The 22279-nt window shown below is 43.9% G+C and overlaps 1 protein-coding gene across 14 annotated transcripts in view; it reads left to right on the top strand.

The window, feature by feature from the left end:
- The window catches only part of TPST1 (tyrosylprotein sulfotransferase 1), a 36512-nt gene that overhangs the window by 5186 nt on the left and 9047 nt on the right, over positions 1–22279 (top strand). For 2 of the 14 annotated variants that reach the window (XM_065037020.1, XM_065037008.1), the window contains exons 1-3: positions 5580–5772; positions 11581–12524; positions 17131–17329. In XM_065037020.1, coding sequence (XP_064893092.1) covers positions 11680–12524; positions 17131–17329 — 1044 coding nt within the window. In that variant the 5' untranslated portion in view covers positions 5580–5772; positions 11581–11679. Of the gene's footprint in view, positions 1–5578; positions 5773–5885; positions 6333–6967; positions 7050–10517; positions 10656–11580; positions 12525–17130; positions 17330–22279 lie in introns of those variants that run through there. The other 12 variants (XM_065037019.1, XM_065037018.1, XM_065037014.1 and 9 more) reach the window with 11 other exon arrangements.

The following is a 22279-nucleotide window of genomic DNA, read 5'->3' as shown; positions in this document are numbered from 1 at the left end:
ACGTTCCTAGTCTGTAATTATTTCTCCAGGCATGTGGAAAGATCAGTTCTCGGCTGTCACATTTATAAAGCAGCAGACACGAGATCAGACAGAGACGGGGGAATATGGAGCTGTTTGTCACAAAGCACTGCTTTCCAGGGTGCGCTTTATTATCAGCCAAACAAGAACTTTAGGGCCTGGAGACTTGCAGGATTGTTAAGAAGATTCTCTAGAGATTCTGGCATTTAAAGGATGGCAGCTACTTCCTAAAGATCCTTCCCAATTAAATGTGTTAGCACATCCTTCTCTGAGCAATAACCAAGCATTTATACCTTAAGCAGGTGGAGGAATTGGAATAAGGGTGAGGAAAAGAACCCCAAACAAACCCACAGCAGCTCCGCTTGCAGCCACCTCTCCACACACGGGAGGATTTTCCTCTCCCGGTAGAGAGGAGCGACCATGCTGTGCTAACAGGGGGGGCATGGGGATTAACCCCCAATTTGGACACGAGAGGGAAACAACTTTTCACAATGAGAACAATCAGCCATTGGAATAGTCTCCCCAGGGAAGTGGTGGATTCTCCAACGTTGGACACATGGAAGATTCAGCTGGGCCACCTTGTCTAGAATGTGCTTTTGCCAAGAAAGGTTGGACCAGATGATCATTGTGGTCCCTTCCCACCTGGTATTCTATGATGCCATGAGCCATGTGAGACCTGGGGGATCATCACCTGTGAACCTGGGGCAAAGCCGGGGGTAGAGGAGTGGTGCTTTCTGGTTATGCACAAGGATGATGCTGTGCGTGCAGGTTAGGTGGATCCCTGGGCTGGCAGCTGAGTATTTTTGCTGGCAAACACTGAGAATGGCACCTTTCTGGTCCTGCAGTGATTCCCACAGCTTGGTTTTGCTGGCTTTGGCTATGAAATACTAATTATGTGGCTATTGAGAATGCCCAGGGTGCCCCAGCCCATTGGTGCTTGCGCCACGTCTGCTCCGGCATCCCCTGGGGTAAATTCTGCACTGCCAAGGGCAGACTTTTCACCGCTGACACGATCGATACACGAGGCAGCCGGGCCGGCAAAATAATATCAGTAGCAGAGAAAAGCAGTAAAAATGAGTGTGCCTCTGGGAGACGTGGAGAGAGACATTAGCATCCTTCCAAGTTAAACAGCGTCCTCGCTGGGTTTGCAGCTGACAGGTTTGCTCTGCTCGTGAGACGGACTGCGATAAGTGCGAGGCAAGATTCTGGGTGCAGAAACATCCATTCAGCAGAAACGTCTTATTCTCCTGCTGTGAGGGGACATGGGAATGTCATCAGCTTAATGTCCTGTGGGGCTTGTTTTCCCTAAACTCAGAGCCTCATGAACACAGCCCTTGGATATTCTCCTCCAGGGATCGTAAGTCTTCCCTGAACATCCAGGCTGGGTTGGTTTTTTGGATCAGTCTGTACTTACTGGGATCCATTTGCGGTGCTGGGTGCCAGCTGTCCCCATTGCTCCCTGTCCTGCTGTGACTTGCATCCACGAGTGGGTTATTCCCATCCCCACTCTGCATCTGGGCTCTGGAATAACCCTCAGCCCAAGACAGATCAGGGCATCTGAGAGGCCAGGGATGCAGAGGTGGACACTGCCCCAGGGCTTGAGGTCTGTGTTGGTTTGACTGCCCACAGGTCATTTTGTCATCAGGTGTTAGGTCCATCCTTTATTCCCCTGGTCAGAGGGCAGTTTGTTGGTATCCATAAAGGCAGGGATAACAGGATTGACTTAAGCTTGTCTTTGACACAAAGCCAACTAAGCACTTAAGCCTTAAGCGGGGCTGCTCGTTGCTCCAGGCTGGGAGATGAGACAGCCCAGGGGCTTGGGGTTTCAGAATTACTTCTACCCAAAGGCCAAATGAATTTCCCAGATGCTGAAATCCAACCCAGTTGCTTTGTGCTTTATCATATCAGCACCCTCCAAATTCCACTGTTCTCTCAGTTCATTCCTTTAGGAGAGGTAGAGGGAAGATTTTTCAAGGCAGAAAAGCTGAGTTGGAATCAAAGCCACAAGCACCAACCCTCCTCCCTCTGCCTCTCAGCGCAGGAGAGATCCTCCCTGTGCGAGGCAGCCGGCGAAAAGGCGGGTTGTGCAATCGCTGCCGAGGCATTCGAGGAAAAAGAATAATATTTAACAGTTCTGGCGAGAACGTGCCTAAGCCAGCAAGCACAGCTCTCCTCGCTCTGGGCTGCGGAATGAGCTGGGCAGAGCCAGAGGGAAATTCTTTACATTCTTCGGATTGGGAAGGTGGAATTAAGGTAAAAGGCTCCTGGATGAGGGCCAGGATATATGGACTAGCAAGCTTTCTGTCGCTTTTGAAGACCACACTTGAATTGTATTTGGGACTGCTTTTGGAGTGGAGCTGGTGTCAGGAAAGCATTGTATTGGAAGTCCATGGAGGGAAAACAAAATAAAGACCCATTATTGTCCCTGAATGTACCAGGGGCTCACAGAGGTCTGGGCGATGTGCTGGGGACTTTGCTCGTGCGCTGGCCCAGCAACTTGTGTGATGTGGCAGGAAAGATGCTGTTTGGTACAAGGTAAATCAGCACGACCTGTCTCTGCTGCTGGATCTGTGACCATTTGTGTCCCCTGCGGCTGTGCAGGCAGCTCCTGGCTCCTCCAGCATGTCCTGGACCGCTGATGTACCCCTGACCCAACACATGAAGGGGTCTTGGTCCCTCCAGGCAATGAGGTCCAGCTTGGTCTCTGCCATAGCAGTGGTTTGGAGGAAAAGTTTGGTGTATGTTAAGGCTCACATTTGGAAATAACAGGTAAAAAAAATTAATGTAGGCTTCTAAGTAACACCATGCATGTGGCTGAGCCCCTGGTGAGGAGGAATTATTTCCCAGCTTTAAGGTAGAAAATGGAGCAAATTCTGGCCATCCAGAGTTACAGAAAATACAACTGTGAAATGCTGAGCAATTAAGTGCTCTCACTTCTCATAGTGTTTATCCACCGGCAACAGCAACTTCACAGCTGAGAGTTAAGCTCTGTCTGTACCGAGACTTTGAGTGATGCAATATTTGATGGGTTATTTGATCCGCAGCTCCCAGACAAGCGCTGATTAAAGAAGGGCCCAGCATGGGGCAGCCGCTGTGTACAGTAGCTCCATCTGCTTTGTACAGCAGCTTTTCCCTTGGAGAACAGCATTTTTTCCCCCCTGGAGGCACTGTTTGATTGCCACAGATTGGAAGCTTTTAAAAGGGACAATCTGTGTGAGTCACAGTTAAAGCCATAAAAGAAAAACCAATAAAGCAATCTGAAAAGTGCTGTTTAATGGATCGAAGCAAACTTACTGGAAACAGGATACAGGCTGTTTCATCTTTAGATCGTTAGTTCAAATCCAGCTGCAATCGGGAGCATATGACATTTATTTTTTATTTATTGACAGTCAATAGCTGTCACAGAAAAGAAATTTGAAAGGAATTTTACCACCTGAAAGGAGCTGCTGGTTTCTCTGCACTCCAGCAGCTCCCTGGGCACATCTGAAAGCCTTACGGGCATTAGGTATGCTTAAAACTCAGGCCTGACAGGGCAAAGCTTTTCCCACCGTGAAAATACTTGCCACTGCCTTGAACATTACGTATCTGCTCACGTGGCTGCCTTAGCTTAGTTTTCTTAACAAATAAAATGTGCATGAGCTGCCTGCTGCACCACGTTGGCCCCACTCAATAGCGATGCTTCTCTATCGCCTTGGAGAAGCAGGAGGCAGAACCGTCCCGATCGGCTCTGGGCAGCGCAGGCAGCGAGTGTCGGCTCATCGGTGCCGGTGGAAACCGTGTCCTGACAGGCTGGTAAAAGTTTTATGACATGCGCTTTGCAAGCGCTATGGAAACGAGGTAATGGGCTGTGATTAATTCTTGCATCGTGACGGTATCGCTGTCAGCTCAGGCACCGCCGCTCCGCACCCCGTGGGGCTGGATGACGGCACAGCCCAGCTGGTTTATCTCCCCAGCCACGCGGGATTTGTTCCGTCCCTCCAGGAGACAGGACGGTGAGTCAGACCTGGCTTGTGGGCTTTCGGGATTAAAAGGGGATGTTCCCATCCCACCATCCAACAAGGTGGTTCCCATCCTTTTTATACCAAGGACTTGCTGCTGGTGCTGTTGCCAGCTGAGCCCTCACTGGGCCTGGTGGCACCGAATCCGAGGTGACTGTCGTTACTTGCCAGCCCTGTGCTGCAGCAGTGACAGCAGAGGGGATGTCCTGGATGCAGGAGGGGTTGGGAACCAGAGAGCACAGGTGAGGGATGAGCAGGTCTGTTGAGCATCACTGCTCAGTGTGGAGGTGGCTTTTCCCAGCCTGAATTTTGGGTTTGCATCATGTTAAATCCCTTAGCTTTTTCTTTTTTTTTTTTTCCCCATTTGGCAAACAACACAAACTTGGGGAATATCCCATAGGATCGTTCCTTTCAATATGACTCTGCAGCAGCGCTGACATTTCCATGGGGTGTTTGTCTGCATACGGTGATGGCAGCTGGGCCAGAGCTCCTGTACGTACAGAAGAAACACATTTTTTGGTTTGATTCAGTCTTTATGGATCACTGTGTTAATAAGTCAAATTCAACCTTTTTTCCAGCTCTATAGGGATAAAAGCTGCCTGTTAGAGCACTGAGAAGGAAGCAGTTGGATGGCCTGAGGTCAGAGGTGCCTTAACCTATAGACGTGAGTCTCCTCGTGGATTGAGCTTGTAGTAGCTCTGCCTCCAGGGACACAAGCTGGTGTAAATCATCCTCATTCCTTGCCTGGCCGCTTCACCCAGCTGTGGGCCAGAGGAGTTGTGGGATGTGCCGGCAGCCGGCTCAGGCTTGAGCTTGTGCTCATCCTGATGCTGTTCCAGATGTTTGCACAGTTGCACACGTGTTGGACACATGGCTTGTGCTTTGCCACTGCCGCAGAACAGGTGCGTGACACCAGTGGCCACCTGAGCTCTGAGCCAGACAGCACTACCCGCCGTCCTGCACTGCCAGTGCCTCATGCCTATTAAAATGTTTAAATATAGCTTTTCAAAATTTATCAGATAGTTGCAGCACTGCACTTAAAACCCATTTGCCCCGGGCAATGGGACTGTGTGTTTTGGATGGTTTCACCTGCAAGACCAACCTCTGAAACTTAAGCCAGCAGGTGGCATTTGGTAAAGAGTTTTCTTGTAAAATATTCTTACAGTTCAAGCCTTTTCTGGTTAAAATATTCTTACAGGTCAAGCCTTTACCTTTGCGAGCAATGGTGGCAGGTTCTTGGGGAGTGAGCTGCGATTAAATCCAGATGTTCCCAGCCATTTCCATCTGTCTGGCACAGCTGTCCAGACGTCGGCGCACATGGGCTCATCCAGATGCTCACGTGGCAGCTTCCCTCTTCCCCCCCACCCCACCATGTGCGCCCGCCAGCTCCAGCTGCGCGCTCCAGATGTTTCCCGTCGGGCCCGCCGCCCCCGCAGGGGTTAACGGGCCCGGGCCCGCCGCCTGGGCCCGCCCCCTTAGCTGCCAATTTCCAGAGTCTGCCCAACCGCGTCCCGCGACACATCGAGGCCCGCGACCAATCAGGGCGTGGTTGTGATTTCCATGGCAGCCGCCGCCGCGCGGCTGAGGGGGGGTAGCGGCGGCGCGGCAGCCGGTCCCGGTCCCGGTCCCGGTCGCCGCCCACTGCGATGGTGCTCGCGGGGAGCCGCGGCGGAGAACGGGCAGCGGTGCTGCTGCTGCGCGGCTCCAGCCCGGCCCTGGCAGCGGCCGCCGCGGCGCGGGGGCGGTGGCAGCGCAGGTGAGGAGCCGCTTCCCGCCGCGCACCTGAGGTGAAAGGCGGGGCGGGTGTAGCGGGCCCGGGGAGTGGCCGTTCTCCCCCTCACTGCCCGCGCAGCCCCGGCGGCGGCCGTCGCGCTCCGCCCTGCCCCGCCCGGCGCTGGGCCGGCTCCGGTGCTGCCACAGCCGTTGCCTTTGTCGGCCGGGCTGGGGGGCGGCCGCGGCCTGAGGCGGCTGTTCGGTGCCTGCGCCCCTCGGGCGCCGTTGCGGGCGGGGAGGGCCGGGCCGGGCCGGGCCGGGCCGGGGCACTCGGCTGTCCGGGGCGCTCGGTTCTACGGGCATCGCAGCCGGGAGCGGCCGAGGATGTGCGGCGGGGCCGGCTCGGGGTGCGAGGCGGATCCGAGGCGGGTAAATCCGAAAGTTTCCGTACGGGCTGAGCTGCCCGGGGCTCCCAGCGCTGGCTCCGGGGTGTGTCGGGGGAGCTTGGCCGCGGGGGCTGCCCCGCTGTAAATACCGCGGTGGAGCAGGGGAGGTCCATAAAAAGAGTGTTTCTATGTGCAAACACAACGTATAATAGTCATGGTATGTGTAAGCATTTTAGCAATGGTTTTATAGCACACTTAATATGTCTCTTAGCTGGCAGCGGTTCTGCTGGTGGTATTGCTGGGAAGAGCGACTTGCATGTGTTATTCTGAATGTGTCATGCAGGTTTTTGTAGGTCTGTATCTTTATAGCGTTATTAAGGAGTTTGATTCTTTCAAGTATGTTATTGTATAATGGAGTGCTGAAATCTTTCTAGTGTAGTGAAGGGTTATAAAGAAAGCTGGTTTTGGGGGGGTTGGGGTTTAAAAGGAAATGGTACAGCTTGTTTCGTCTTTTACCTATTGATTATATGAAGGAAATGCGTAATCGTGTGTACATATTTTTTTTTAATTCATTGTAACCTGATTGTATTAGAAATAGTGGAACTATTACATAGTTGCCTGCAGTGGAATCTTTGGAATCAGCAGTGGAGGTTAATTCAGCATTTACAATTTTTCAGAGCTTTAAATTAAAAAAAAAAAAAGCTTCAAGAGATTGCAAATGTGTGAACAACGTTCCTATAGTTCCTATAGTGTGAACTGTAAGGGAACGTTGTTCACACATCTGCATTCCCTTACGCTAATTTTGCCTAACTTTGTCCTGTTATTCTCCTTGTCACGCTGTTCTACATGAAGACAGGTGTCACCAGGTCTAGTTGACTGTCTTTCATCCCAGATGCTTTCCACCAGGTGACTTACTGCTTATTTCTCTGTGGAGGTGAATAAAAATTGCTCATTCTATTTTCTCACCCTTTTTTACTGTATAACTAATGGGGGGAGAAGTCTAGAGAAAAGAGCTGCAGGGCTTGACAGCCATGATGGCTTGAAAATCTAAAGATGGACATGGTACTCAAGGCTTCTTGATTTTTATTTCTAGCTTTGCTGAGTATTTTGCTTGGGGTTTGCTTGCTTGTGCTGTACTTTGACATTCCTCTTTATGATTCTGTTGCGTGACTGGTAGTAATACGTGATACCGATCTGTGGGGAGATCATTAAGCTGATTGTGCAAATGCCACTTTGAAGGCATAACAATGCTTCCCGAATACTTAAATGATTTTTGGAACAATCTCCTCAATGAGCCTGTGACAGTTTGGATAGCTTCTTGAAGTGGTACACTGCGAATATTTCAGTCGTGTTCCCTGGTGGTGTGCTATACCATTATCATGTAACTTTTGGCTTTCCTATGCAATCTTCTTTGTGGTGAACAAACACAAATGACCAGGAACAAACCAGTTCACTGAAGGAAAGGTTTTATGGAATTCCTTTATTTAGCTTTCATTTAGGAATGCTGAAAGACTAACATTGTATGCAAAGACTTCTCCCTTGGACTGTTTGATTAACTTAATATGGAGCTTCCTCTAAGAAATACATTGCTTCCAGTTTTCTAGATGTATTTTGTTTTGATGATGATTCTTAGTATCTGCTGCCTTTCTAGTATTTATTTTTACAGAGGAAAAGTGAAGGTGCAAGAAGAGGCAAAGAAGATACTGGCATGGCTGACATTTGCTTCTTCAAGTCCTAGCAGCATTTTAGAGAGCAGAGAAGAGAGTGACAATGGATAACAGTTCAGGCTTTTTTCCCATTTAACTTGGCTGCCTTGCCACTGTAAAATGAATTTCCTCTGCAGATGTATATACCACAAGCTTTGGGTTTAGCAGTCAGACTGTGGTTGTGCATCTGAAAGGCAGCATGTCTCAGTCTTCTCTTTCTGCTGTCTGTGTTTGGGAGCTTACTGCATAAAGCTTTCTGGGGGCTGTCACAGCCTCAGAGACTAAAGGATTGAGTAGACCTAAGGAGGAAAAGAAAATCATAGGAACTGGTAGGAAGACATGAGGGTAAACTGTAAAAAGAGTGTGAGGGAAAAGACAACTCTTCAGTAGTACGAAGTCTTGTGTTCTTCCCCTCCCCTCTGTCTTGCTCTGGCTTTCCAGCACAGTTTTTTGAGAAGGAATCCTGATGGCCTCTTAACACAGAGCTCAGTGTGATCCTCCCTCCAGCAGCGCTGAGGTCGAACATTGATGAACACGTGGGCAGATGCAGGAACGAGATACACTACACAAAAATCTCAGCAGTACTGCTATACTTGCTTTTCTTAGAAAGAGATCCAGTTATCAGGATCTGAGCCAGAAGTTCAAGAGATGGAAGCAGAGAACAAGCTAATCACGGGAAAATGCTTTAGTATATATGTGGGTTGGTGGTTTTGCGTGTGTGGTGTTTGTTGGTTTGTTGTTTGTAGTTTTTGTTGGTTTTTTTTTTTTCCTTTGAGATGGGTAATGTCAGTGGTGGTGTCCTGTTAATTTAGCCTTGGAAAAAGCTTCTCGGTTGAACATGAGAAGGGAGAAGGGTATCATCTCTTTTCTGGTTTCCACAGTGAAAGTCTGAGCTTTAGAGCTTATGAGGATTGCTTATTACTGGGTGGTAATGGATCATCTTTTTTTCCTCTGGCAGGGAGCAACAAAACCTAAACTGTTCTGACATAAAATACAAATGAATTACTGCCTCTCGACTAAGCTAAAAATCTTCAACATTTTTTGGATGAACTTGAGGAAAAAAGGGCTTGACCTGCTGCGTGTAGGGGGAGGGAGAGAGAATTAGTGTGTGCAGAAGAAGGAAACAAAGCACTCATTTTGCTTTGCAAACATCTTCTTGTGGCTGACTCATAGGTCTGACTTTTCTGGGAGTAAAATTCAGTTATGTACGCTTCTGCTTAGCTGCATTTTCTTGTACTGAAATGTGTAGATCCTGACTATTTTCTTTTTTTGAGTTACATTGAAATTTTTCTAGTAATTTGTTTTAGTCTGTCCTTTGAAAGTGTTGCTGCTAAAGGCCTCTCTCCACCATTGTAGTCATCTTCAACTTCCTCAACTTATGACTGTGTTGTCGGGGAAGGGGGCGGCGGGGGCGGCTGCATTTGGTTTGGGTTTTTTTCATTGGTTTGGGGTTTTTCAGTTTTCTAGGTTTTTGGTTTTCGATGAGGAGTTGTCTGTTTTTAGGGGGAGTGGCAATTTGCTCTCCTTGGGTCACAGAGGTTAAAAACGCCACCATTTTTCAAAGCCCTACTTAAATGCTGACAAGGGATTGCTGATTGCCTTGCTGAGATTTTTAAGCACCATCGATTTACTTACTGTTAACAGCAGAACATTAATGACTTGTAATAATCCTCCAGTTGACAGATGTGACCCAGAGCGCTTCCTCATGTAGGGGAGGGAGCAGGTGGGGTTTGTTTGCAAGCTGCTAGAAGGGCACGAACTCCCATATGTCATACTTGCCCCAAAGAGCTTTGTACAGAACTTCAGGCACAGGAGGGAGTTTGCTGCCTTGTAGAACAGATTAGTTTGCTGAGAGATGCTATTTCTGACTGCTCCTCTGTTGGTTTCCTGACGTAAAAAGCACTGGTCTTGCCACAGGTTATAGCAGTCATATGCTCCAGGCAAAAAAACCCCAACTGTACAGGAGGTAGTAGAACAGCTTAATACTGGTTCTTTATGGTCTTGCAGCCTTTGGCGTCTTAGAACTTGCCAAAAACATTACTGCATGAAATGAAAGTATTTGTGGTTGACTGGTGTGGGTGTTCTTATCACGTGGATGGATTTTTGTTTTTGTACGTGAGGGGTCAATACTTAGAGCAATGTAGGAAACCTACTCACAGACTGCAGCGCTATTTTCAATCACAGCTGGAATGGTGCTGAGCGTGAGTCATTACTCTGCTTTACCCAACCTGGGAATTGAGGATTTCAGCCTTCAGGCAACAGGCCTTCTTCTGATTTTTTACATTTTTAAATTTTTTCTAAAATGGAAATGAGTTTTCTGGCATTTACTCAAACTGAATAATGTTAGGGATTGTATGAAGTGTAAATATTTGCAGGTCCTGTGTGCTCTGTGGCAAAATACTGTTTCTGTTGTGTTAACTCCTCTCTCAAACGAGTACTGACTTTTAATTGAATCTTTACTGTATCTAAAGCATTTAAAGAGGCTCTGTGCACTATTTGCTAGTTTTAAGTGGAACAGTTTCCTCTTCTGGAGTTGGAAGTTAGGTGTGCATGCTGAATTCAAGAGAGACTTTCTGAATTTTTTTGGTGCTATGGGAGGTATTGACTGCACTGTTTTTTCCCTTTTTGAGCACTGCTCAGATGACCTCCACTTAAATTTCTGAGACTTTGTTTCTTTTTATGTCCAAATATTGAAGGTACAGTTAAAGCCAGCCCTTCAGCAAAGAAAGAGGTATGTAAATAGAATGAAGCTTGTTATGAAGGATGAATTGATGATCAGAGTGGTGTTCTGGCAAGAGAGTGTGGGAGAGCTCCTTGGCCACTTCATATAAGAAGTGAGTTAATCCTTAAGTTATGATTTAAAAAGAAGTGAGTTAAACCTTAAGTTATGATTCTAGTTTAATTTTGGTAACCAAGACTAATGAACTCAACTTTGAGTGTAGTATTGTGACGAGTGTTGATTGGGATAAGCTTTGTTAGTGGGAAGGAATGAGCCATTCTCTCACAGCGCTGGCTCTCAGATGCACCGCAAGAGAAAAACAGGAGTTCCCTTCCTACCTTCTGCCCCTGCTCTGGTGCTAAGTGGGAATTCTGTGCTCTGCCTGTCTGGTGGTACAACCTCGTGTCCTCGTGTGAAGGAAATAGAGGATTTCAAGCAAAACAGGAGATAATGTAGTTATGTGAAAATGTGACAATGAGCAGTATACTGCTATGGTTTATTCAGCAAGCCAGAGTTATTCTAGTAGTTAAATTCTTCCATGACTTCTGACATGATTTGTGGGGGGTGTCTTGTTAATTTGTTTTACCTGGGTGACTCTGGCTCAGAAAGATCATTTTTGGTGTTGTTGTGTGTGTTTGTTTGTTTTCTGTAAAACCTCACTTAGTAAAGAACAGTGGTTTCTTAATAATTGCTTTTTTTAATATGCAGAGTCCCATATAAATGGTGCCTTTGCTTGACCATAAAGTTAAACAGTAGCTATTCAGTGGTGGAATTCTTCAAATATATTGTGAAAATGCACCAGAGAACTTCCATGTAAACAGTGGTTGTAGTCATGAAACTTGTGATGCTTCTGTGGGCAGACAAAAAGGCTTTTTATTATAATTGTGTCTAGATGATTTAGATGGGATAATTGTATTTATTGGTCTTAATGCAACACCAGGATATACTAGTTGTATTGAATACGCTCAGGTTGTTGATTGATTTTAGTAGTTCTTAACAAAGTTCTAATTTTTTTAATTCATTTCTTTTTCCCTCACCAGACCTTAATTTATTTTGGATTAGGATTCCCATGGCATGTGAACTAGAAGGTAATTTGAAATAGAAGGTCTCTTTAATTTGAAGTTACAGTCTTGATCAAAATGGTTGGAAAACTCAAACAGAACTTGTTATTGGCGTGTCTGGTGATCAGCTCAGTGACAGTGTTTTATTTGGGCCAACACGCTATGGAGTGTCACCATCGAATAGAAGAACGCAGCCAGCCTGCGAGGATGGAGAGTGTGAAAAGCACAGTAAGAACTGCTTCCAATGTAAATGCAAACAAAACCTTTGCTTACAACAAAGACATGCCTTTAATATTTATTGGAGGAGTACCGCGAAGTGGCACTACCTTAATGCGTGCCATGCTTGATGCCCATCCGGATATTCGATGCGGAGAAGAGACAAGGGTAATCCCACGAATTTTGGCAGTGAAGCAGATGTGGGCAAGATCAAGCAAAGAGAAGATCCGACTGGATGAAGCTGGAGTCACAGATGAGGTTCTGGACTCAGCCATGCAAGCGTTTTTATTGGAAATCATTGTGAAACACGGGGAGCCTGCTCCGTATTTGTGTAACAAAGATCCTTTTGCTTTAAAATCCTTAACTTATCTTGCTAGAATTTTCCCCAATGCCAAATTCCTTCTAATGGTACGGGATGGTCGTGCATCTGTGCATTCCATGATCTCCAGAAAAGTCACAATAGCTGGGTTTGACCTTAACAGCTACAGGGACTGCTTAACCAAATGGAACCGTGCTATAGAAACAATGTATAACCAGTGTATGGAGGTTGGTTTTGAAAGGTGTATGCTGGTACATTATGAACAACTCGTACTGCATCCTGAAAGATGGATGAGAACTCTCTTAAAGTTTCTTCGCATCCCATGGAACCAAGCAGTGCTGCACCATGAAGAAATGATTGGAAAAGCAGGGGGTGTTTCTCTTTCGAAGTGAGTATGAACATTCCTCTTTGTATTGTTGTAAGAGGTAAAATAGTGCACTTTGCTTATAAAAGACTAGTTATAACTTGGTTTCCTGTTTTGAAGTAGATAATGATTATGCCTTGGGAAGCTGATTTGTGCTGCAGATTGTCTGCAAAGTAAGAATGATTGTTAACTAACAATTTGCAATGTCAGGTTGCTCCCACCAATCAATTGCCCTGCTAACATATGGGTATGGAGCATATGAATGAACTTTTAATTAAATGTTCAGTCTAACTTGAATTTGGATGTCTAGTGTCAGCCTTTCTTCCGATATAGCTTTGCTTTTCCCTGTGCCCTAAAATAAAGCTGGACTGATTTATCTAGACTGGTGTTATTCATCCTAGCAAGATCACCCATTTGATTTCAGGAACTTAAGTATTGTCGTCAATGCAAGAATGGCCTTTGAGTTATATTTGCCAGGAACATGCTCTTCCAGGAAACTCGAGATGCTGTTCCAATAAAATAGAGAGCAGAGTTGGCGTGCTTTTCTGTTGGCATGTGCTCCTAAAGGACAAGCATTTTGAATAAAATTAACCTTGTAAGCAAATCTCGTAGTGTTCTGTCATGCCATCTGTGCACTTGACTTAGCTACTTTCAGGAACCAAACTCCAGCTCTGCTTAGAAAACCTACGCAGGTATTGTGAAAAGAAAAAAAGGAAAGGCAGTTTGTTCACCAGTTAAACTACTCTAATTTCTTTGCCATTATTTACAGCTGAGCTTCTGAGCTAGGGAAGCTGGCCAGTCTGTATGGGGGGCAACAGGTCTGAATGTTTGAATCTTTCTTCTTCCTTTTTTTTTTTTTTTTTGCTATAACAGGTTTATCTACCATGTTGTCTTCAGTTTCTAAAATATTGATTAAAAAGCCCTATTTATTTTATTGTAAACTTGAAAGAGGGCAGATTTAGATCAGATATAAGGAAGAAATTCTTCACCATTAGGGTGGTGAGGCACTGGACCAGGCTGCCCAGAGAAGCTGTGGGTGCTCCATCCTGGAGGTGATTCTATGGATGACTCTGTGCCAGCAGCTTGTGTGCCTAGTTAAATTCTTTGGCTTCTGTTTTTTGACTATTCATCACTGGCCAAGTGCTGCTGAGTAATAGAGACACCTTGCACAGCAGGTGGTGTGGGCTGGGTAGAAACCTGTCAAGCTGCTGAACACAGAGTCTTTTCATTTTTTAAAGACAGTTTTGAGAAATAAAAATTGGGAGATTTTTTGTTTATTTAATGCCTAGGAAAGTGACTGTGTGGGTTTTCTAATATATTGTAGAGGAGTACGATTAAAAGCAAATCATAGAGTTATTAGTCAGCGGCTATGAAGAGAACTTCAAACCCAGATAATGGATATAGATTTACAACCTGGAAGTTTTGTATCGCTGTTCCCACTGAAGAGACACAGCCACCACCACTGTGTTCTCAGAGCTATCAAGAGGGCATCTCAGCCTTTTTTCTTTTTTCTTTTTTTTTTTTCAGTATTGTTCGTTAGCAGATTGAAACCTTCCGATAACATTAACATGGAGCGGGGTACTGCTTTATGTCTCTGCAAGCTGTATCTGTTGGTTACCTGTATCATGTTACCACTTCACAGTGGCAGCTGAGGGGGGAGTAAACTTACTTTTACTGATAGAAGTAGGCGGTTGCCAAGTTCTGTTAAGTGTCCTGTAAAAATAACCATGCATAATGCCATTTCCAGTAAAATGTTATTACCTTACAGTTTCCAGATTAGTGTTTTTAAAAATTAATGGACCTCTGTGCTATAAAACTTAGTAACCTTATTGAATTCACACAGTTTCGAGTAATATTTCTTGCTGAACCTCATGGAATGGGCTGCGAAGAATTGAGAATACTTGTTCATGTCTCTAAAAACGAGGAAAATGGATGGTTGAAAGTAAGATGTGGCTTCAGGATTGTTTTTACCCAAACTTTCAAATTCAGTAAATAAAAGAGTATGAAAGTATTCTAGTGACCCTCAATTCAATCTGTTCAGGGAATTCTTTATGCTTTTATTATCTTATGACATGATTTGTGAAAGTAGTTTATATATCAGAAGGCTTTGGCAATAGTGGAAAAAGGATGGTTTGTTAGTGTTATGTCTGTGGTGTTTATCTAATCAAATACCCTTGAAATATATGGCAAGATCTGGTTATCAGCTGCAAGAGACCTTCATAATTTGATAATTATTAGTGACTTGGTCTTTTGAGGGCTGCAGAAAAAAACAGTGAATATGAAATTCTCTAACTGGGATGTCTCTTTTTTGTATTATATGATACTAATTGAAACTCTGCAGGGGGAGTTTGAGATTCACCAATTTGAATTCCTGGTTCCTGTTAAAACCTCCTGCTCTTGGCATCCCCAGCTCCTGGTTGCGGGCAGGAACGCTGCCTGCTCCTTCCCCTGGGCAGGGAGTAACTGCCCAGAAAAATGACTCTCTAAGAAGATTCTTGTTAGATAGTTAGATAGTTTGCTGATGACTTTAGAGGTGCAGATGGCCTGTTATATTTTGACAACCAAACAAAATACACCTTGCCTTAGCTTTCTCCCACCTGATTCTCCAAAGGAAGGTGCTGACAATAACTTCAGAGGTCATCTAAGGAAATTCCAACTTTGCTGTCCATTGCAACATAAGATGCCTGAATGTGTTTTAACTGTTGGAGGGTTTTTTGAAGAGAAATCTGACGTGAGTTTATCTTGAAATATTTAAGAACACTTTGAGAGAGAGATTGCAGTGTCACTAAAAGATCTTCATAATGATGTTATTACCTGGTAACGGAAAGCAAGTGTTTAAGAATGTATTTTTAACTAATCTGAAATAAAATTAATTATGTCAAATGAAATCTGCGAGAGATGAATGAGGCTCTAGGTCAGTGTAATGTGTTTTATTTTCAGGCGTGTATGGAATTAAATGGTGCATGCAGGCTGGTTCCCTTCCAGCCGTGAGCTGGCCACCCACTGGCTTGCAGAATTCTGCAGGCAGAGAGCTAATGCCATTTCTCTCTTGTTCCAGACTCAGAAAATCTTATGCAACTGTCTTTTAATAGTAATATTAGATACTAGACAGCCTGTATTTAAGATTCTGACTATGTCTGTTCCCCTGGCTGCTTGGTTTGAGGAAACTGTTGGCTACCTTAGTCTCTTCTCCTGTATTTGCTTAGTAATCCCTGCTTTTCGTGTTGCTCATGCAGCCCTAGCCTCAAAGTTGTTCTATTTTACTTAGTATTTTTGCCCCTTATTTTGGTTTTTATCCAGCTCCAAGGATAAATACTGCAAGAATGTCCACCGCAGCATTTGTAGTAGCGGGAAACCTGTGGTTTGAAGTTATTGCCAACGTGGCTGTTCAAGGAATGTATTATGGCTGGGCTACATGCTATAACCAGTATTGTTAATATGGCTCTAGCACTTGCCTCCTAACTGAAAGCAGCTGTGCTGACCACTGATGCAAAGAAATGTCAACCCTTTTATAGCAATTTTTGTTAGGCTTATTATGAGAATAGCTGTCCAGGCAAAATTACTTCAGAATATACTATTTTTAATGCATACCTTTCATTTTATTCTAGTGCATATATAGAAGTATTTGGGATTAGTTCTATGTTCTGTGCTACCAGCTGCTTTTAAAGCTGTAACTGTGCCTGTGGTTTTGCAGTGGAGCCTGGGAGCACTGACCAGGCAGCATTTGCCATATGCACACATAATTAAATTTGCCAAGACTTGGTATGTTCCCTTGTTTTGCTCTGTTTGCTTTTTGCATGTTTCTTTCCTCCTGTCCCCAATCTGTCTTCCCCCATACTCTCTTATGTTCTTCGGACTGAATTGTTTTACTTTCCACCTTAACTGAAAGGACAGAGAAGGATTTAAACAGAAGACCAAATGTGGTATAGTGTATTTTTGAATCTATGCCTAGGAGCAGCTAAATGTTGTTCCCTGCTTATCTCTTGCCATCTATTAGTCACCAGGAAACATTTCATGCTGAGCTTATTGTTACCAAGAGTAAAATGGCAGTGAGGTAAAACATACGTATCTTAAGTGTGCTTTTTCTTCAGCACCAGGTAGCCATATGTCTACTAATTTAGGTCCTAATTGCTGTATAGCACCAATTGTTTTGGGGTTCAAATAAGGTATTAGCCAAGCCTATTACTTGGTTCTTACAGTATCACCCTTATTTTAAATGGTTGACTCAATTTGCAGTTTCGGTGAAGGGATTTTGGGCTTGGCTGGCTCAAAGAGGGAGAGGACTGTAAATCTTACATTTTTCAAACACCTAGTGTTAAATATTTCTTGAGGGTTTCACCCACCGTGGTTCTACAGATTCATGACCCTCGTGGTGCTCTGTCCTCTGCCTTGCCACTTTGAACTTCTTAAACTCGACTCTTAACGGCTCTTTTCTTGCTAATTTGATGTGAAGTCGGATGCTTATCTACTAATTAGAAGAATAAAAAAGGCAGTGCCCAGACGTTTTAGTTTGCTATACAGACTTGTAATCTCAGGCCAGTAGCCTTCAGGAATCTAAAGGTTTTAATGCTAGTGAAGAAGCAAGTAGTGGTTGGAATGCAAAATATAACCTTTCTTTCTTCCTCTACAGAGTTGAAAGATCTACTGACCAAGTAATCAAGCCTGTCAATGTGGAAGCACTGTCAAAGTGGGTTGGGAAGATACCTGCTGATGTTCTGCAAGACATGCCAGTGATTGCACCCATGCTCGCAAAACTGGGCTACGATCCATACGCCAATCCACCAAATTACGGAAAGCCAGATCAAAAAGTTGTGGAAAACACGAGGAGGGTAAGACATTTTTGTGTGTTTAATTATTGACCAAGTGGATGTGAGCTGTAGAGCGAAAGAGTCTTGTGTTTTCTTTATTATTTTAAAGTCTGTTTCTAATACCTTTTGATACTTAGCTATATGTTTTCCTTGCCGTGGGGGGAAGAAGGAAGAATTCAGTCAGAGCTTGAGCACTGAAAGTGTGGCTCCTGCTTTTTGTGTTCAGTTTGGTTCGTCGTCATTTACCCCAGCCCAGGCTTGAGCTCTGTTCTTTGGTGTATGTAGCTGCACCTCCTGAGAATCGTCCAGATTGTTGAGGAGCTGGTTAGTAGTGGGAAGAAGCTAGCTTTCTCACTGGGCATCAAACTGGATTGATTGAGCTCGGCTTTTTATACGTGAGGGTTGGCAGAAGCTCTGCCACAAAATTACACCCCAAATACTTGGTAGAATTTGAAAAGTGACCCATGGAAAATGGCCCAAGGTGATCAAAATGACAGATTTTTTCAATTCTTTGCTGTCCTTTGTAGAACAAATAAAAGATGGAGGAAGGTCTGGTGCTGATTAACCTAAACTTAAGGACTTTAGTCTGAATTTAATGTTGTTGGAATTTGAGTAGTTAGGCTATACAGCTGTTTATCCCTGGAGGTATCCATTGAAAAGCTCATTACCATTGTTTGAAATAAGAATAATTAACTCTTTATTTCTGTTCTTTGGAGAATGTATATTTTATTAAAAGAAGGCGACTTCCTGCTGCAGAAGAGTAATCATTGGAAAAATTGAATTAACCAGTTTAAAAGGACTGTCTTCCACTAGGCCTCCAATATAAAAAAAAAAGGTTGGTTTGCTGATGGGTTGGATAGTAATGAAAACCAAAATCACCAGGAAACTTTCATTAAACAGCTGATTAATGTATTAAAGGATGGCAGGTTGACTATTTTAATAGTTGTTAGCTCAGCATGGAAAAGGTAACTCACCTTTTCTCATAGGGATGGTAGTTTGCATTTTATAGATTTCCTGGTACTTACTGTTTTAAGAGGCTCACAAATAAACTAACTTTTCTGCACTCAACCCCTTTAGAAAAAAAATAAGTGTTCAATAATACTTCATGGAGCCTTGAAAACTAAATCCTTGTGCACCTACCTGTACATACTAGATAATGGTGACTTGGATCCAAATTTGTATTGTAGTGCAATATCTTAAAGTTGGTTATCACTTACTGATACAATTGAAATAAGTTTTTACAGTATGATGACCTTTCCGAGCCCTCTCCCTGTGCACAGCAAGCTCAGCTGGAGTTGTAAAAACAGTATGGATTTCAGTCGCTTACTGTTGGGTGGCTTCTTGAAATCTATTTCAAATGCCAGGGAGAAATGTAGGCAATAAACAAAGCCACAAGCATACCTTTAAAACAAATAATGCCTAATTTAAAAGGCTGAAGTGTATTGAGGCTTTTTCACAAGTTTGCTTTGAAGCATAGTCAGTTTGTTTACTAATGTTAAACACAGCTGTGAAAAACTGGAGGTCACTGCTATAATAGCTGATATAAATATTGCAGTCATACGGAACACTTGTTAATATTTTGACTGTTATTTGAATTTAATAGTTTTACTTACAGCCCAAGATAGTATTTTAATTGTGTGGCTATTTATTGCAGTACCCAGTATACTTTTTCCTAGTCACTTGTTCTTTAACAAAATTGCTTTTGTATAGATTAAATGAGGGAGATGTTGTATATTAAGACTAAAATCCAAAAAAGCAAAAGGAATAAAGATGGCTAGTCTTCAGAACTGACAATATTCCTTTTGAAAATGGAGAAACATGAGACTTTCAAAATGTCGCGTGCCCCAAGGAGCCCTTTAAAACAACGGCTCAAATCACCGAGTGTGCGTTTGGGCGGCTCAAATTCCTACTTTGCTTTGTTTCATCCCAGCTGGTTCCCAGCAAATCCCTGCTCAGACCGTTGGGTCCTCTGTCCTTCTCTGTGACTATGGAAACATTCGTGTCCTGATGGTTTCAAGATTTAAGGCTTCCCAGCTCCCAGAACAGTTTGCTCAGGTTGTGTAATTCTGCAGGCAGGAGGCTCATCACCCTTGCTAGAAGTGCCAGCTGCCCGGCCATCCTGCGTTGTCACGATGCTGCCACCCAGCTTGGCCTGAAACCAAGTTTGTTTTGAATAATAATAATGATAACATTCTGGTTGGTGATCAGTGGGAGCTGACTCACTTCTGAAATACGAGTTGTTTTATTTTCTGCACAGCTTTATTTTTTTTAATTTGGGGATGGAGGGCATATATTTCGAAACACTACAAGGTGTTTGGGAAGAGTTGGGGGAGAAGGAGAGGGGGTGGAAACTTAGTTTTGCCCATCAGGGATAGCATGTGCAGCCCTGTGGGTTTCCCCTTCTCTTCTGTGAACCTATGCTATTAATAATTACTTTTTGCTGCTACAGCTTGGAGAAGAGGGCATTTATTAAAGAAAAAAGAAATTCATTTAGATTTTTCCAGCCTTTAGGGACTGGCATGTGACAAGCTAAGTGTGTTATTTCACACTCTTAGCTGGTGAATTTGTAAATGACTGCAGCACTACTTTTGTTCGTTCTTTTAAAATTTATTCACCTACAATAGTCTTTCACAGAGTTTTGTGCTGGGTATATTGTTGGAAATGAAGTTATCCAAATAAAAACTATCCAAAGTTACTCCTCAGTATATAATAATATATATAAATCTTGCATGTAACCATTTATTGCTTCACTTTGTTTGGAAGCTGTTCTGTTTTCTTTATATTTGTGGTCTCTGAGAACTTTAAACTGAGCACCAAACTTGAATTTTGTTCATTGAAAACTGATGAAGTTTAGACTACTGAAGCTGAACTGTATTGTGTTAGCAGAGTAATCCCTTAGAGTGACCAACTTGAAATACTGTTGAGTTATCTGACACTTGTTATTCTGATAGCATTGGAGTTTCTTATCTATTTAAAATGGCATGAGCTTGCACTTCAGATCACAGAATCACAGAATGTCAGGGACTGGAAGGGACCTAGAAAGCTCATCCAGTCCAATTCCCCCCCCCAGAGCAGGAACACCCAGATGAGGTTACACAGGAAGGTGTCCAGGTGGGTTTGAATGTCTCCAGCGTAGGAGACTCCACAACCCCCCTGGGCAGCCTGGGCCAGTGTTCTGTCACCCTTACTGAGAAGAAGTTTCTTCTCAAATTTCAGTGGAACCTTTTGTGTTCCAGTTTGAACCCACTATCCCTTGTCCTATCATTGGTTGTCACCGAGAAGAGCCTGGCTCCATCCTCCTGACACTCACCCTTTACATCTGTAAACATTAATGAGGTCACCCCTCAGTCTCCTCTTGTCCAGCTCCAGAGCCCCAGCTCCCTCAGCCTTTCCTCACACGGGAGATGCTCCACTCCCTTCAGCATCTTTGTTGCCCTGCACTGGACTCTCTCCAGCAGTTCCCTGTCCTGCTGGAACTGAGGGGCCACAACTGGACACAATATTCCAGATGTGGTCTCACCAGAGCAGAGTAGAGGGGCAGGAGAACCTCTCTGACCTACTGACCACCCCCTTCTAACCCACCCCAGGATGCCATTGGCCTTCTTGGCCACAAGGGCCCAGTGCTGGCTCATGGTCATCCTGCTGTCCACCAGGACCCCCAGGTCCCTTTCCTGGCAAGCAGAAAGCAATAGGAAAGGGGAAGGATTGATTATATTTCTTTTTTTTCCTGGTGTGGTTTTGAGGAGGGGAGTGTTTCAGTTTGGAGGGGGTTATGTAATGCTGGCTCAAATTGCTTGTGGAAGCTGCAACAACAGGGTGGAAGCCCAACACCACTGAAATTCCTGGCAGGGGAGATTCTGGCTCCACCTAAAGATGGAATAACACTGTGTCATGTAGCTCATTGCTATCAGATATGTTAAAAAACAAACAAATGAGTTATTCTTTTAGAGCGTTCTTGTTCTGTATGATTAAAAGCAAAACGTGCTTAGAGCTAGATATCCTCTTTTGAATGCAGACAGGTCAGCATTTTATGATTAAAAGTCTGTGCATTGCCCGGGTGTAGAAGATAATTTTAAAAGATTCTAAACTAAAGTTCTGTTGGTTTCCAGGTACAATGTGGTGTTGTGAAATAAGACATCTGTGACAGTACCTCCACTGGTGAAGTACAAATCTAACACGAATAGAACAGATTTTTCAGATATTTTCAATAACAGCCATGAACTTTTTGTTTATTTTTTTTATGTTAGGCCCAACAATATTATCTTTTATAACACTTTATCTTGTCTTTGTTAAGGAACTCAGACCAGAGAGAACAAGGTCCAAGTAGAGTTGCACTATTCAGCACATCTCTGCATGTGACCCCCTCAAGGGGCAACCTTGAGTTATTCAGTGACTGCAGAACTCTGCTGCCTTGTGTTTTTCTTAGAACTCTGTTCCTGATCTGTTCATTATAATGATTGCAGGGGTCCCTTCCTTATGTATAAGTGGCTACTTCTTTTCCCCCTAGGGTTTTAAATTCTACATCCTGAACATAAAGGAAAATAACATGTTGTAACTAAAATGAGTTTTAACGTGTAAATTATGCAGAAAATACAAATAATTAAGCTGTCTGAACTGGAAGCCCGATCTCTGTATATTGAATTACAAAAGTAGAATAGCTTCGTGTTAGAGGAGTATCGGAGATGTCCTTATCATATTGTGAGTTTTTATAAAGTGTATGTCAGCAGTTTAACAGAATATACCGAAAGTGGAGAACAGCTCATAACTGCAGGACTCTGAATTATGCCCAGTAGAAACTGGCTTATTGTTGTGTTATGGTTGGCGAAGTGGTTTCCTTTCACATCTGTAATGTATTACATCAAATTTTCTTTGGCACATCCTTCCTACTAAATGAATTTGTATGCTTGGAATACATATTCTAGTAATTTCTTTTAACTTCTTCGTTACGTTCCTTGCCCCTGGAGAGACGGA

This window comes from Columba livia, chromosome 20 (genome assembly GCF_036013475.1).
Source record: "Columba livia isolate bColLiv1 breed racing homer chromosome 20, bColLiv1.pat.W.v2, whole genome shotgun sequence".
Taxonomy (NCBI): domain Eukaryota; kingdom Metazoa; phylum Chordata; class Aves; order Columbiformes; family Columbidae; genus Columba; species Columba livia.
This window is presented reverse-complemented; position numbering and strand designations above follow the sequence as displayed.